The sequence below is a fragment of the Osmerus eperlanus genome, chromosome 7, assembly GCF_963692335.1.
Source record: "Osmerus eperlanus chromosome 7, fOsmEpe2.1, whole genome shotgun sequence".
NCBI classification, from domain to species: Eukaryota; Metazoa; Chordata; class Actinopteri; order Osmeriformes; family Osmeridae; genus Osmerus; species Osmerus eperlanus.
This window is the reverse complement of record NC_085024.1, coordinates 18,144,598-18,162,179: the sequence shown is the minus strand read 5'-3', so window position 1 is coordinate 18,162,179 and position 17,582 is coordinate 18,144,598. Positions and strand designations below refer to the sequence as shown.

Genomic DNA, 17,582 nt, shown 5'->3' with positions numbered 1-17,582 from the left:
CTCGTGATTATTACAGTCCAGCGACGCCCATAGATATTGGATTGATTTCATTTTACTGTCAACCCTTTAGATGTATGTTTGCTATCAGGATGTTATGTTTATTTCAGCAAATATGACAAAAGGTGCTTCTCAACAACAACATTACCTATCGTGCCAGGACACTTGGTTGTGGAGATGAACAATGCTTGTAGGCCACACTCCAGCACAGTAGGTGGCGATGTACATTACAGTTGGATGCGTTCCGCCAACCAGAACCCAAAGAAGAAGAAGAAGGATCACAGCGGAAAAAGAAATACATTTAGCGTGGTTCTCTCTGTTCATAGGCAAGTACGGTCTTTTTCTTAGCTAAATAAACTTTGAACATATTTATAAGATGTAGCACTAACATAATCAGAGTAATTATCATTTACCTCATTATGAGCTATGTGAAGCAACATGGATTGTTTCAAGCAGGGATGTGATCATATCACTGATACAGAGATGTGACAGTCATTAACCGTGTCTTTTCTCAGTGAATACGTACTGTACTGGAAGAAGCCAAGTTAGTCAGCTACAGTACTATACTGTACTGTACTATACTGTACAGTAGCATTTTTCGTTGCTCTGATACATCATATGTAGCTAACGTGGCAAGTAGCTAGCTATATTTCTAACTACAGTCAGCTGCTTTTGGTGCTTTTGTTTTTCGGTGTTGTGCCGAAATCGGTGACCCACCGTGGTTCTAACGGATTGCCATACTGTTCAGCAAATGTTCGGGTTAAGGTTAGGTTTGATGTTCGGAATCGAACATTTCCAATGGCAAGCCGTTAGAACAGCGCCCCCTGGGCACAGTTTTCGATAGGTCACTGATTTCGGCACATGTTTGTTAACCATGGCGTAGCTACTAGAATTGTAACATTGTGCTTTATCATCATGTTTATAACTTTTCCTTCAGGTTTTTTATTACTTCCATACAAACGGATGACGATATGGATTGGAGATGAGTTTACTCCTTTTTATGAACTCCACTCATCTTGTTTGTTGATCTATTTAGCATATGCTGATTTTACTTAGCCTAAATACTACCTGCCTTAGTATATACCCTCCAACATGTCGGATATAAAAGTAAACATAAACTTTGAAAGCAATGGTGGGAGCAGGGCATCAGCAGGGAAAAACAAAAACCTCAAAAGAAAGCAATACATGAAGCGAAAGGATTACTTTCAGAACAAGCAGAACCAGCACCTTTATGAGAAGGGGCATAACCATCTGGGAAAGCAACCTTGTCACAATGGGGCTAAGTCTACACACAAATCTCTACCCAGTGCCAAACACAACAACAGTTCGACTCACAGGACCAGTGCGGTTCCCGCTGTCAATCCTACCCCGAAACCTGCCGCGTCCACAAGTAGCTCAGCACCTTTGACCATCACTGTGAAGAACACTACCAAACAAGAGCAATCAAGCAAATCGGTTGTCTTCACTAAAACCATCACCCCAGGGCTCTCGCCTTCAGCATCGACGAGCCATACGCACTCTGCCCATGTCTCTGTTGGGTCAGCACCGTTCGGAAACCCCCTGAAGTACGTTGCCATGGACTGTGAGATGGTGGGCACGGGACCTAAGGGTCGCAACAGTGAGCTGGCACGCTGCAGTCTTGTCTCCTACGATGGAGACGTGATGTATGACAAGTACATCAAGCCCGGCAATCCGGTCACTGACTTTCGCACCCGGTGGAGTGGCATCACCTGGTCACACATGGCTAAAGCCATAACCTTCAAAGAAGCCAAGAAGGAGGTAAGCGACCGAATTTCAAATGCAGACATTTGAAATTTGGTGACACATTCATGACAAACCAACACCTGCTGTGTTTACTTCTTCGTAGTATTGTTTAAGCGGATTGGAACTGTATGAAAATGCTTTGATGTATATGATGTTGCCTCTAGTCAAAAATAGTATCAGTATCACTTGCATTGTAGAAATGGTAGGTACTATTAAGTTAGTAGCAAACAGCAACATAATATTCATAGCAACTTATAAAACCTCCTGTTACAGCTTTTGCTTCTGTTTGTTAACCCTGTAGATACTGAAGATCCTTGCAGGTAAGGTGGTGATAGGACATGCCATCCACAATGATTTTAAGGCGCTGAGTTATGGTCATCCAGCCCGCATGACGAGGGACACTTCCCGCATCCCCCTTCTCAACAAGAAGGCTGGTTTTCCAGAGAAAGGGTGTGCCTCTCTGAAAAGACTTACCAAGGCATTGTTCAACCGGGACATTCAGGTAAGGAAATGTTAACCAATTAAATGGTATTGTGAGAATTTAGCCTATACTGTACACAGCATGCATTCTACAGTTTAAATTTGAGTTTTCTCAACTATAGCGAATTACAATAGTGCCTCCAATATTTTTTTTATGTAATGTTTTATATCCTGTCTCTTCAAATTAAAGATGCTGCTATAGATATGTAGCTTGATTTTTCAATGTGCTTAGCTGAATAGGAACAGGACAGAACGTGTGTTTGATTTACAGGCTGACTGTGTGCTGTTGAATGTAAGTAGGGATGGCTCTTATTTCCTCAGACTGGGAGAAGAGGTCATTCTTCTGTGGAGGATGCCAAAGCCACGATGGAGCTGTACAAAGTTGTGGAGGTGGAGTGGGAGAGGATCTTAGCGTCCAAACAATAGAAGATGGGAGCGTGTTTTGGCATTTTAAACTGTCTAAATATAAACAATGAATAACGTTTCATGTTTTCAGGAACGGTGTGTGATTTATCAGGTCTTCCATGGGTCTATCGGGCATATGTATCATATTTTCCATTGAAATACCGCTGCCTTGATTCTCAGGGATGGCAGCTGTTCTTCATGCAGTACATGTAGTCTGACTATTCCTCACAAGGTGGCAGTCATGGTGGTAGTATTGTGACTTGATGTGATGTCAGCATGTTTGAATGTTGGAACTGTTTGGAGATAATGGTTTACGATGTTTCATTATTCTACTTGTTCAGTTGAACAACCATTTACAAGAGTAAAGAGTTTTTTTAACAAAAGTAAAGTGTTTTTTCTTTAAAGTAAGAGTAAACAGTATATTTTATATAGTTTAGCACCTAAGTAATACACATATTTACATTCCATCAATAAAATAAGACTCACTACAATACATTTTGGTGTTCTGATGTTGGTCACCAATGTGACTTATTGAGACTCCGAGAGGGCTTGAGTGCCTCAATGTTACCAATTTAATAGTGGAGTGTTTAGGTTTTGCAAACTACTGCTATGAGAAAATGGACTAAACTAGAAATATTTAGTTTCTGTTGTTCAAGCAGTCTTAGCATTTTTCCGAGACTATGGAACTGCACATTTTTGTTGCTTGAGGAGACGACTGAGTCAGCTTAGCCTTCACAGAGGTTCTCTCTGTTGCTGTCTGGTTTGGCTACCTTTCTATTGACCAAACAGGAAACCAAAACCACTGTTTCACCAGTGATGTTGCTGAAACACCTGATGGCTAAATCCAGAAAATAACATCTACTTGCCAGAGGACGCTTGTGGTTCTGAGATGGAAGATCCTTTCTGGTTCCAACCATTATCAGGTAACATTACATAGCCTGCCACACAAACATTTCTGACAGATATTGGATTCCTCAAGTGATTTGAAGTAATAAAGAAGTACCGTGAATGTCATCTGTTAGATTTACAATTTTTGGACATAATCCAATCTAGTCCTTTCCTTCACATGAAAACATAAGCATAGTAAAAAACAAACTTGGCTTAAATTAATAAAAAGTGCTGTAGTAAAACCACCAATCTTGGAGATGAGCTCCTTGTCACCCCTACAGTGGGTGGCAGCCTGCACTCATGAACACAGTCTGCTCAGCACCCATGTTGACTGTCCCACCCATGCCTATATGTTAAATTCCTCCCCAGCCCGCCACTCGGCCACGGCTGTCAACTAAGCAAGGCTATGTACAAAGCCGTATTCACCCGAGGCCTCTTGCTCTGCACTCCTCCACTACACCCTGTTCTCTGTCCATTCGTTCCTGACATCAAGCCACTAAAACAGTTACAGGTGGCCAATGTCCACCCTCTGTCCACAAGCGGTCAGCATTGCAAGCATGAGTCATGGCTGACGTCTTGTCACAGCCTCAAGATTCCATATTTCTGCTGTGTCATCGAGTCTCTTTTATCTCTTTCATCTCAGACCTTCAATGGGCCCAATATCAGACCTTTTCTTGGGTCCTATGGGACCTATGGGCAGTTTCATGGGTTTTTCAGAAAAATTGACAACGGTTGACAACAAATATTCCAAGGAACCCAAGCATGTGATTAAATCCATGTCTTAGAACTATACCAGATTATGTATGCCCAAGTAATCTCTTTGTTCACCAGTAGGCTAAGTAATGAGGATAATTATATAATTCATCACATTTGACTACGATTTTACTGCAGCCTATGTTTTAAATAAATACAAACTGATCTATTTAGTGGACATTTTATGTCAGACCATACGTTTAAATTAATCACATATGTGTCTGATAAACTGTTTTATTCCTTACACAAACAAAAGCTTGAAACTTGCTTATTAGGCTACAGGGATTTAGGTATCTTGTTTAGTCATTTTAAGCACTTCTGCATTATTGCATCATTTAAATCCAATTATTGGAATAGGCTGGTTAATCACTGGTTTCAACAACTGGAAATATGATCCAGTTAGTGACATCAAGGATTTCATCCCATTCACATAGCCTACTGTAAGCCAAATACTATAAAACGATAAAAATGTACGAGAGCTAGAACTGATTAATATGAGTGTAATTTATGTTTCGTTGTTTCATTTAATTAAATTGTAAATCTCTCAATTTAACGTGTGGATAGTAACACCGTGTATGGGTTCGTTGTCTCAGTTCCTCTCCTCAGCAACATCTTTGTGTTACTCTCCACTGGGGATGCTGTCCAAAGTCAGTGGTAATGACTCCACCTGAATATTGTCATTTGTAGATTTTAGGTCTATGTATAGTTGTTTCTAAATATTTTTTATAAGTATATATACTAGTTGCATTTCTTACGTGTCTTTCTTAGGTGGCTATTGATTTGCCCATAGGCTACTGTTAAATTATCTCCCATCCCACTTTCCTTCCATCATCGAAAACTGCACGTTGAAAGTGCGGGAACAAAGAAGAAAGTGGGCTGTGCACTTCTGGCCCAGCGTTGCTTAATTTCTTTCCCCCCTCCTTATTCCAAATCTTTTTTACCTTGTCCTGTGCACTTACACTTGTGGACGGAGCTTAATTCCATCTTTCACATTCAGGACGCAGGGTATACCCACCTGACAACGCGTTTTGTCATTTGGCTCTTCTTTTCTAGAAAATATTAAGAGACCGCACCTGTCAAGCGTGGAACTCAAACAAGGCAAAACAAATTGGGATCGTTTTAGGAATAAGGTGAGTCAACTGGATTAATATTATTTTGGCGCATTGCCCTTGATCTCTACAGCTGTCACGTTGGTTAGCAAATTAATACTGTACAAAAAGTTATGCCTGTTAGATCTTAATAATATATCAAGCCAAATATGTATTGTTTCCTTAGTTGCTTACTTTTAAAATATTTTTATATAGCTTTTGAGTAGAGTAGCTATACTTAAATTCCTGACTAGTTATTGGCTAATACAAGATGCACACAATTACGATTCCATAAATAAATATACAGCCTACTTTGGAGATTAAAAAAACATGTATCCTTTATTTGTATTGAATAGGTGTTTACTCAAAATGTGACTTAGATACACTTGTATATTAAATTATACTACCATGAAATATCTTGTATGCATCTTCTTGCTGAGTGTGCAGATAGCATCGTACATTTTAACAGTTGTCTCAGTGGGAGCGGAAGACAGACTGCACCTGCTACAGTATTGTGTAATGTTTCTCTCCAAACTGATTTTCTGATGTGTACTTGTGAAGACCAAGTATAACATATGGGTCATGGAATGTACAGTACTGTTCTCTTAGCTGGCTAAATGGACATCCTGTGACATGAACCACAGTATATTTCCTTAAGTTCCTGTCTAGGGGTTGGCTTTACTTCAATCGTTCTCTGAAAGAAATGCAGATCACTGAACTGAGCATTACAACCTTAATTTCCTCTTTAAGTGGAAAATACTGTCAATGTGATAACTGTTGGCAACTAACTGTGAAAATGCATATACATGGTGCTTCAATGTGTGGGGAAACTGTATAAGATGCTCACATTAAACTTATTTTAGAATTATGGTCATTAAGAAGTTGCAATGAAGTTATGCATAGATTAAACCTATATGTTGACTCATCAATACTTATCATGCATTGGGAAACATGCTGTGAATAGTCTTGTTGAATTTGTGAATGAACATTGTGCCACAGTAGTGCTTAATAAATACTATTTGTGACTAGTCGTGACTGAGCATACTGCAAGCTGACCTATGAGAGCTCCTTCCATCAATATCAGCTTGATACTTGGTCAACAAGTCGTGCACTTGTACAGGAAAAAGTGGACCTTCATTTATTCTTGGCTCAGACGTTTGTATTTGCGTGTGAAAGAATCCTCCCTCTAACCTTTACACCCCCATACTCAGTTAGGCCCCTCTAGATGTACTCATCGCTTCACATTACTAAGTGTTGGAAAGGTGTCAGCTACAGTATGAGAATTATTTGGGGTGGGGTGACATAATGTGACATGTATAACCCCTTAAAATGGATGCTTGCCTGGTGAGGAGTGAAAAATAGCAACATGATAAAAGTAAAAATGTATAGGTGGATTATTTCACTGTAAGAGATCACTTTTATTAGCATGTTCATATAGGTATGCACACATACATATTGTACATGAGAAACAGACCATGAAATGCCATTACATAATATTAATTGAGTCAATTCATATGTTTACACTCTAACGTGATTTGCAAATGACAGCACATACTGTATGTTTCTGAGATATTTATGAGGTTGACTGATGCCATTGGCTTCATTGAACTGAGAAGGTGGGGCTGCCAGCTAGTGGCTAACGCCTGATGCTTAAGTTAGCCCCATCTTTCTCACACAAGTCAGACTCTGTCTAAGAACCAGCCTAGCAGTTAATAACTTAGCCATGTTCCTCACGTTCTGCTGCATCCTACCCACCGGACGTGAACTGCTGAATCATACCAAAGCATCCCTCTCACTGACTTCTTCTCAATGCACTCTCGGTGCACTCTGAACAGTTCATGTCTCTATTCTTTCCGAATGTTCTCCTTTCCTCCTCTTTCTAGTCCCTTGCTTCCTGTCAGCTTGTGTCTGTAAGAGGGGAATGGGTTGCCCCTGGAAATGGGCAGACAGAGTCATTTGAGGTGATGCAAGGCAGGATTGGAGGGTGGATGTGGCATTGGGGGGGGGGGGGGGTACGAGCACAAGGCAGGGGACTCGAGGACTTACGGGTAGCTTTGTTGCCATTGGCGGAAAAGGGAGACGGAAGGGGGTCAAATATTTTCTTTTCGTTTTCAGAGAGCAAAATATACTTGTTTGATACACCTCAGTGAAGGAAAGAAACTCAAGCCTGTCAAATAATCCAATAGTTTATCTGTTGAATTGCAAACACCAGTAGCCTCGAATTAACCATTTATAAAATTAAATCAGGTACATGTATTCCAAAAATGAATATCTGTTCCGACAGTCATATCACTATATCTGTGGCTGTAGTTCCACCAGCCTGAAATGACCTTTCTTGGAAGGCAAACAGCCATACTTTTCCTTCCACAGCTCTGCTGCCTTTTACCTCTTTCTGCATATCCACATAAAAAAACAAGACTTTTACTGGTTAAGAAAAACAAGTTTCATATGAAATATAATGAAATGAATTATATTAAATTAAGTAATCAATTGGGAGAATTCTGACTCACAGTGCATTGGGTTTGCTGCATGACGTTCCGGTTTATTCTCCGTTAACCAATAGACCTAGTGGAGGGCTCTGTTTACTGGAATACAATGGTCTGTTCACTGCTCAGCAGTAGAAATCTGGGATCCTCTCAGATCAGGCCAAAAACTGTCAGTATGACTGTGATTTTTTTGAAAGAACTGGTTCTGTTGTTTGATTTAGAGGATTGGAATTCACATTCAGGTCACTTAAAAGCGTGTTTATAATGGTCTAGCAGTTGAGTTGCCGGGTCATGCTTTTGCAGTGCCCTACATGGGGACTTTGGGGGCAATCAGAATTCTGCTCACAGTTGAGAACTCCCGGCACAGCCTGACTTCTGCCAGCTGGAGCGGGCCAAGGACACACAAACAGTCCCTCTCAACCACTGTAGATGTCTAGTGGATGGCCCTGTATGATGATACATGTACAGTAACTATACTTACTTTAAGACTAAACAAAAACGTTTATCTAGTATTGGGTCTAGATATGGGAGGGGACTTTGTATGTACCTTTGTCTTTCGAAGAACTCAATTGACAAGTCTAGCTGGCCACTTTATACTGAAAAACGAAATACTGAATATAATGAATAGCTCAGCAAGCATGAAACAATTTGAGTGATTTCATGTCCTTTGTTTAGAGAACTGCAGAACTCGAAATGAAAACCGTGGTATGAAGCCACTACAATGTTATATCTCACCTTTTGAATGATTCAATCCAATCTGTTTAATTTTTCGGATAATTTCAATTTGGCAATGTTTTGCCCGTTTAAACCTAAATAGCGTGTTGTGTTCTTTTTCAACCACCCCTCCATTCTCGGCCCCTGTCTCTCTGCAATAGACTGGAAATGCTCCTATCTCTGCTGCTGTGCACCATCTGCCTCCTTGTCCGACCATCCTCCTCTACCCCCAGCCATGGCTCAGGTATGCACACTCACCCCCATGACCCTCCCACTCTCAGTTCTTGCTACTGACATCCATTAAATTATCTATGACCTCTGACTGCGGAGGGGGGCCCTTTAATCACTTTCCGTCATTCAATGATTTTGCTGACATGCACAAATGGGGTTTAGAAGGTGTGACATTGACAACAGAAATCAAGGTTAACTTGATGTGCCCCAAGGGTGGTCTGTGTATCTCATCTGGAACTGTCACCAAAACCTTGATGAGGGCTGATAATGCTTGTGGGTTTAGGATTATGTGCACACACTACCATAATGCCAAACATTGTATTTTTCACATGGATGTTAATACATCAAACATCACAAAGGCAGGTCTTAGTCAAGTCAAAACCTACGTATTTATGTTTTTCTACCCTAATCTCCAGATGACTCAAGACTCCTACAGGTGACCATCCCTATCAGACCCCCCATCTCCGCCATCTTGGGTGGCTCTCTCACACTGCCTTGTTTGGTGTCCCTGTCCCATCCACCCCCGTCCCCCTCAACGGTGGGTCGACACGCCGTGCTCACCTTGCCCCGGGTCAAGTGGAGCATCCTTTCACAAGGCCGAGAGACTGAGATCCTTGTGGCCCGCGGGGACAGGGTAAAGGTCAGTGAGGCCTACAAGGACCGGGCCTTCCTGTTAAATTACGCATCCTCCCCTGCCGACTTAACCCTGAAGCTGGAAGGTCTGCGGTACAATGACACAGGCTTCTATCGGTGTGAGGTGCAGCAAGGCCTGGAGGATGCAGATGATGTGGCTTACATCAAGGTCAAAGGTGAGGGCAGGCTAACCTTACAAGGCAGTGTTTTTATGAAAATGTGTGTATGTTGACAGCACGTGTCACTTTGTGATACATTGTGATTTCACAATGTATCACATGACTGGTGAAAACCAGTCATAAGGAATTGTATACCGTATATCATTGAAGGGTTCAAGGATAAAACAACCTACAGACTACATAAAATATATTGTTCCACTCGTGTCTGTATATTTATCATGCAATATACATTCTTCGAAAATATATGAGGTTTCCCAATGGATGCACACCTTAATTAATTAAATATGGATCTCTTTACAAGGAACATTTGTCAGCCCTGATGAATTTGCCTTTCACACTAAATAAGCCACCCAGATAACACCTGGAGTCATGTGCTTTGTCAAACAGGGGTGGTGTTCCACTATCGAGAGGCTGCTAGTCGGTACGCCTTCACCTTTGAGCAGGCCAGGAAAGCCTGCAAGGAGATCGGTGCTCACATCGCCTCTCCAGAACAGCTCTTTGCAGCGTATTACAGTGGCTACGAGCAGTGTGATGCAGGCTGGCTTTCCGACCACTCAGTAAGGTGAGGAAAACTAATTTGTTTTACTTAATTATTTAATCAACCCTATTACAAATAGGGTTAATTTCTCAACACTGAACAAAAACTGTAATGACATTATCTCCTGAGTCTGATTATGGGATGTGAGAAAACTTGTGTTTGCTACACTGTACACCTCTTTTCTCAACAGGTATCCTATCCAAATGCCAAGGGAGGGATGTTTCGGTGATATGGATGGATGGCCTGGAGTCAGGAGCTATGGACTTCTGGAGCCTGATGAGCTCTATGATGTGTATTGTTATGTGGAGGATATCGAAGGTAATACCACTGTACTGTTGATACCCCTTGGGTGTTTTTACATTATCAACTGCATCCCTGAAATGGTACAGAAATTAAGATGACAATATCCTCTATAGAAAGGTAAATATTGTCTGTTTACATCATCGTGCCGTGTGTTTTCTCCGTGTTCATAGGGAAGGTGTTCCATGGCTCCTCTCCTCACCGATTCACCTTATGGGAAGCAAAGGCTCATTGCAGGGATCATGGGGCTGAGTTGGCAACCACAGGTCAGTTGTATGCAGCCTGGAATGATGGCCTGAACCACTGCAGCCCCGGTTGGTTGGCAGACGGAAGCGTGCGCTACCCTATCGTAATTCCCAGAGAGCGCTGCGGTGGGGGCGAGCCTGGAGTCAGGACTGTCTATCGTCATAGCAACCAGACGGGCTTCCCTGAGCCACACACTCGCCACGATGTCTACTGCTTCCAAAGTAAGACTGTAAAATTGTTGTCACGTTTAAGGAACAAACACATGATATATAGTCTCATGCTAACACACACACTCCTGTGTTAATAACATATATGTGATTAAATATTTGGTTTACCTCAGTTTCGTCCACGTTCATTTCACAGGCTACAACCACGCACACACAGACTCCCCCTATGAATACCTGGCCACCGAGCCCGAGGACATTGTGACCCTGGCCGACCCTCTGGACGAGTTCAGCCTGGTCCACATGACAGAACAAGAGGGTAGTGAAGCTCAAGGTGCACTGACAGCCATCCCTGTCCCAGAGGAGCAATACACTGAAGAGCACAAGGAGAAACAGGGGGCTGTGGAGGGTCAAACCCCGACTGTGGCCTATGACGAGCTCCCCTTTCCCATGGAACCCCAGAGCCCAGTCACCTCTTCATCCATACCGCAAGATTCCAAGGCCACAAAAGACACGTGGGAGCCCGTGCACAAGGCCAGTTACCCAGAGTCTCATCAGTCTGCTCCAGGGGAAAACCAAGACCCAATCTACCCGGTTCCACCTCACGATTCTCACGAAGACAGCATCAGTAACACAGAGTATTCTTTGTTAGTTGACAGGCACATCGTAAATGTGTCACAAATTGCTTTGGAGGCATCTGTATCCAGCTCCGAGTACGAGGTAACAAGTCCAGAGAGTGAGTTCACCACACGTCAAGAAGACCATTCTGAGGATGATCACGTGGAGCAGTGGATCCACTCAGGCACCTCTCACAAAGTTTCAGGAGATCCTGAGGAAGCCCTTGCCGGGGGTGTTGTAGAGTCATCTGTACCTGCCACTTCGTCTCATGCGCATCCAGAGCTCTTCCCTATCTTCTCCACCAACCCATCCTCACCTTTTGAAAACACTACGCCTGAATTTCCCCTAAACAGAGAGAATTCTGTGGAGCAGAGTTCCAATTCAATTCTTTCTGGCGAAGAGCATCACATGTCCTCTCAGACGACGGTTACCATAAGCCAAGTGGACATTGACCCCTATGACACCCATGAAGTGATACCTACCTCTGAGTACAGTGAGTCTATAAAAAGCCTTTTTCGTTTAATATATCTCTGAAATTCTTTTTGTTAGTACTATTCTCTCAGATGCTTATGTGGCTTGTGTTTTAGGCTTGCTTTATAAACTTCAGTTGGGTTAAGTAAAAGACACAAAAGCACTTTTTACACAGCCCAAACTAGCTATTCTATTTTCCATATATTCTATATGAACTACCATTTGACTGATATGTTTTCATATTTCATCAACAGGTTATATTCCCACACAGAAACCGTCTGGCTTATCAATAACAAATTCCTCCACCCCAGTAGACCATGAGGAGCAAGAGGCCGGTGGAACCTCTGTGGAGTCATTACCAGAAGCTCCCAATCGCTCGGCAGACCTGACTTTGGTCACAACAGACAATATCATCACAGTCACTAGTGAGCCAGGTTCCAGTGAAGAAGACATCCACAGAGATAACTACCCTGTGACTCTTTTGACCTCACCTATACGCATGACTCTGTCTCCTCCTGTTGTGGAGGTGGAGGCCAGCTCTACAGGAGAGGTGATCACTTTCATTCCCAAAGCCAGTGTCCCCTCTGGGTTTGACACCTTGGAAGAAAATCTGGACAAGGTGGAGCAGGAGGGAGTGGGTGAAAGCCCACAAATGCTCATTACTAAAACTCCAGACATTGCAAACACAGCCTCGGGCCTGGAGGGCAGTGGCCTGGAGGGCAGTGGCCTGGAGGGCAGTGGCCAGGAGGGCAGTGGCCTGGAGGGCAGTGGCCTGGAGGGCAGTGGCCTCGAGGGCAGTGGCCTGGAGGGCAGTGGCCTGGAGGGCAGTGGCCAGGAAGGCAGTGGCCAGGAGGGCAGTGGTCAGGAGGGCAGTGGCCTGGAGGGCAGTGGCCTGGAGGGCAGTGGCCAGGAGGGCAGTGGCCTGGAGGGCAGTGGCCAGGAGGGCAGTGGAGAGGATGCTGGGTCGGGATCGGCAGAAGAGCTTTCTGGATCTGCCGAATCATCAGGAGAACCCTCTGGAGAAAGCTCAGGGGTCTTTGACACAGAATTCCCCTTGACAAATGAAACTCTCAACTCCGTCAATGACACCGATAGTAGCGAAATTGAGTCCGGAACAGATGCCCCCTCCGCAGAGATAGAAATCACATTGCTCCCTAACCTGTCACTAACCCCCAGCTCGGAGACAGAACCAGCCCCCACCATCCCCCAGGAGTCTCGGACGGACCTGGAGTACAGTGGGGAGGCAACTGACACTGAAGTCGATGCTCCCGAGTCCTCTAACCTGCCACCCACTGAGGAACCAGAGGAGGAGACTCCCAGCCCCTCTCCGACCACAGAGGATTATGATGAACTCACAACAATGACAGCCACGCTGTACCCTGAGGACTTTGACGAGGAGGAGGAGTTGACTCCAACCCCTGCAGCACCACCTTCTGGCAGATCATCTGTTGGAAAATTTTGGAGGATTTCAGGTAACACATACGCATTCCACATAACTTATCAGGCACATTGCGCATAACAATTCATTGCTAATACAACTTGTTTCTTTTACGACCTCAAACATTTTCCAAATGATTAACGGTAATTCTTTTTATAAATCGCATTCATTTAGCAGCTAACTAAACATCAAAACTTAAACTCCTGTGGTTAAAACTCATGACTAGTTATACTGATCAATCCTGCTCATGATTCTGAAAGTCTTATATCATATTATTTGGTGGTAAATGTTCCTCTAGTGGTTAAAAAATGAATGCACAGTAGAGGGCGCTCTGTCTCTTTTGAGACTCCAGTAATGCTTTAAAAAAATATATAATATACAGTATATATATTACGTGTAGGATGTCCTGTACACTCATATTACTTATACATCTACAACAGAGATGACCAGCTCTAACCCTAGAAAGCAGCTGTTTATAGAATACAGTATGTTTGCAGGGGAGTGTGTAAACTGTAAGTTAGGTAATGGCTCTCTCTAGTGGCCAACATCTATCTTCAGAGGAGTAGCCATACTGCAATCACACCAAGATGTACACAGTGGCTGATGGTGTTTCGTACCACTTGACTCATACATTGAATAAAATGTGTTCATATAGTTTATTGGACTTTATGGTTTAGCACATTGAATGAACCCCTTATGTCTCTGTCTCAGATGCCTGTGTGGATAACCCCTGTCTGAATGGGGGCACCTGTGTTGATGGTGGAGGATCAACAAAATGTCTTTGCCTACCCTCATATGGTGGAGATATGTGCCAGACAGGTACAACAGCAAAACATTTAAAATTGTTCCAATAATAATCTACAATGTCACATAAAAATACAAAGTATTTAGGTGAAATACATTTTTTCATGCATCTCACGCGTTATTTGGACTCTTCCTTCAGATTTGGAGTCGTGTGAACCTGGATGGGAGAAGTTCATGGGATTCTGTTATCGTCACTTTGACAAGCAGCAAGGCTGGGAGGTAGCCGAGCAGCACTGTCGAATGTGTGGAGGTCACCTAGTGTCCATCATGACCCCTGAGGAGCAGGACTACATCAATGGTACAGTAAATCTGAGAACCTGCCCAAAACCCCTCTCCAAATGCAAATTAGCATCAGTAGCTACGGTAGGTGTAACATAAAAATGTATAAGAAAACTTTGGCTATTGTAGGGCGAACAATCTACTGTTTAAGTATCAAAGGTCTGAATTGACTGCGATTTAAGGACGACTTCTAAATAAACCCCACAAGGTCTGTGAGGCTTATTTGATAAAAGATTTAACTTATCTAGCTTGTTTAAAATTAAAAGAACTTGTGGTCCAGAAAAGACACAACATTGGATTTCGTGTCTTGTCTGCCATATAGCCAGTTTACAAGAACAAAGAACAAAGGAAGGCTTTGACATCTGTGTTGGTATTATGTCTGGGAATATAGAAAGGAGATGGTTATCTAGTAGAATTCCTTATGTTCTTTCAATGGTTTGTAGCCTGACACCTGTACAAGTGTTTGAGGGGGCAAAGAAAGTCCACATCCTCCACACTGATAAGAAACTCAATCATCTACCATGTGAGCAGTTCAAATAGGCTAATGTACAATAAGTTACGCTCTGTGTCTTTCACTAGACAAGTATAGAGAGTACCAGTGGATTGGACTGAACGATAGGACCATCGAAGGAGACTTCCGTTGGTCTGATGGGAACCCTCTTGTGAGTGTCACATTGTCCTTTTTTAATGTACATTGGCTGTTTCACTATCAGCTCAATATCTGAATGTTTATAAAGCTTTGTTTTAGGTGTCTCTGGGGTCAAATAATGTTTGCACTGGGTATGGACCTCTTTCTTGTTCCGCACGATGCAATGCAAAACATCCCTTATCTCCTCCCTACTATATCTGTTACCATTATGTTGGTACATTATCGTTCAGTCTTCTTCACCATATCTATATTGTACCCTCCCCTTCTCATTCTGCAAGCTGTATGATAACTGGTACCGGGGCCAGCCTGACAGCTACTTCCTGTCGGGGGAGGACTGTGTGGTGATGGTGTGGCATGACGAAGGGCGCTGGAGTGACGTGCCCTGTAACTACCACCTTTCTTACACCTGCAAAAAGGGTACATGTGAGTACAAAAGCAGTACAGCATGGACAAGTTCCACAAGCACCTCACAGAGTTTTCCTAAATGAGTTTTTCTCAACCTGACATCGTGTCACTTGCTAGCTTCCTGTGGCCAACCTCCTGAAGTCCCCGGTGCTAAGTTATTTGGTAAGAGGCGTCTGCATTACGAAACTAACTCCAAAGTGCGCTACTACTGTGGTGAAGAATTCCTCCAGAGGAAGAATCCTGTCATCAAATGTCTGTCAAATGGGCAGTGGGAGGCACCTCAAATAACCTGTACACCAAGTAAGCATTCATAATTGACATTAATTTGCTTTACACATTTGTTCTTATGTAATAGGCCATGCCATTGTAGGAATATGCAGATTATGCAGTTGTATTTGGTGAACAATTGGTACAGGATGTGACAGAAACATGTTGTCCATGCCTTGTTTTCATGTGTTTGCGTTTATATAGACCAGTCAGCAGAAAACGAGCAGATAACTACACCGCCATACCAGAATGAGGGGGTGTTGGTTGTGGACACAGCCACAGACAAAGCCACTCCACAGTTTTGGGACATTAAGTGGAACTTTTAAACTCTTAAGTCCAAGTGTTGTTTACCCCGTTTAGTTTCCTGTCACGGATGTGTTTCACTCTAAGGCTGCCCAACCTTGTTCTCCAACAAAGTCGAACCTCACTTAAGAAATGTTGTCTTTGAAGTCAAGTTGTTGATGTATTCCCATCACCTAATTCTTCCATAATAAAACCATTAGCAAAATTATAAGACTTTGATAGGACTCTAATACAGTTATGATCTCACTTGAAGTATGTCAAACATGTCAAGAAAAGGAAGCATAGCAAAAAACTAGTGCATACTGTAGTATGTTAATGGGAAATGCCTATTACTGTACGTGGTCTATCAACTAGTTATGACACTGTTGGAATACTGTATTTGACTGCAATGTCTAGTTATGAAGCTCTTAGATGGGGAGGATGGATAAGCACAATTTAATTCTCAACCTCAGCTGGTCTGACATTAACTGAAGCCACTTAAATAGATAGATAAATAGGTACTTTATTAATCCCCTAGGGGAAATTGCTTTCATTCTCTCTTCCTCAGCAACAATTGCAATTTTTCTTTTAGTCCAGTTTGTATCAGATTTTCCCACATATTTCAGAGCTCAGATATACCTTCCCACAGGTCTTATCATTAATTCAAAATGTCCTCATTCCTGGGGCTTTGTTTTTCAGTGTTCTCACAGTTTGTTCCATTCATAGTATCTGCAGAACACAATCACTAAGATGCTAGCAAAAACGTAAAACATTTTGGTCCACTTATCTTTGTAATTTCTAGATATTGTATTAATGACATCCATCAATAGCAAGTCAAACTCAGTAGGGTATAACAAGAAATGTATATGAATACATATGGGTTTTAACCTTTCAGCTGATTACATCTACTTAGCTGTAGTGATGTTTACTTACTGTACTTATAAATGAACTATGTCGCACAGTAGTTGTTATTGGTTTTACAATTATATTTGGACTCAATGTTAGTATTTTTGTATTGTTAATTTCATTAATTCCAACTGAGATCTGCTGTCAGTGGTCTAAACTTTTTTTGTAGTCACAATCAGGATGCACAAAGATGCATAGATCTGATTAATACAGTTTCATTCATATTATCATGATATTAAAATACATGATAATGTTTAAATATATTATGATATATTTATCAAGGGGTCTTGGAATACATAGGCACTGAAAATATGGACATTGGGTGTCTTGTTAAATGAACAGCTAGATTTTTACTATTCCCTATATTGTAGACTGTAGTTTTTTTTACTAACGCCATTGTGTTTGATGCAAGATGTATAGCTTGATGTGTAGTAGGCTGAATGTTGTCACTGATTGACATTTGTGACATTGAATCGAGTGAGTTAAAACAGCATGAAGTTAGATTGATGCAATAAAAGTGCAGGTAGCCAAAGTTGTGTAAACAGCTTCTGATGGTGGTGGTATTTTTCTTGGGAGCCATTTTAAACAGTCATACAA

The 17,582-nt window shown here is 42.2% G+C and overlaps 2 protein-coding genes across 2 annotated transcripts; both read left to right on the top strand.

Annotated features, from left to right (window-relative positions):
* Positions 1–934: 934 nt before the first annotated feature.
* On the top strand, positions 935–4,244 carry isg20l2 (interferon stimulated exonuclease gene 20-like 2). Its single transcript, XM_062465475.1, has 3 exons — positions 935–1,776; positions 2,063–2,263; positions 2,563–4,244. Exons 1-3 carry the CDS (start codon positions 1,090–1,092, stop codon positions 2,665–2,667), a joined length of 993 nt encoding a protein of 330 aa, XP_062321459.1. The 5' UTR covers positions 935–1,089; the 3' UTR covers positions 2,668–4,244.
* A 587-nt stretch (positions 4,245–4,831) lies between these two features.
* On the top strand, positions 4,832–17,529 carry bcan (brevican). Its single transcript, XM_062465473.1, has 14 exons — positions 4,832–5,417; positions 8,737–8,819; positions 9,223–9,615; positions 10,006–10,180; positions 10,347–10,474; positions 10,630–10,923; positions 11,066–11,977; positions 12,210–13,427; positions 14,105–14,212; positions 14,337–14,495; positions 15,056–15,138; positions 15,404–15,548; positions 15,648–15,830; positions 16,002–17,529. Exons 2-14 carry the CDS (start codon positions 8,744–8,746, stop codon positions 16,121–16,123), a joined length of 3,996 nt encoding a protein of 1,331 aa, XP_062321457.1. The 5' UTR covers positions 4,832–5,417; positions 8,737–8,743; the 3' UTR covers positions 16,124–17,529.
* The last annotated feature ends 53 nt before the right edge of the window (positions 17,530–17,582 follow it).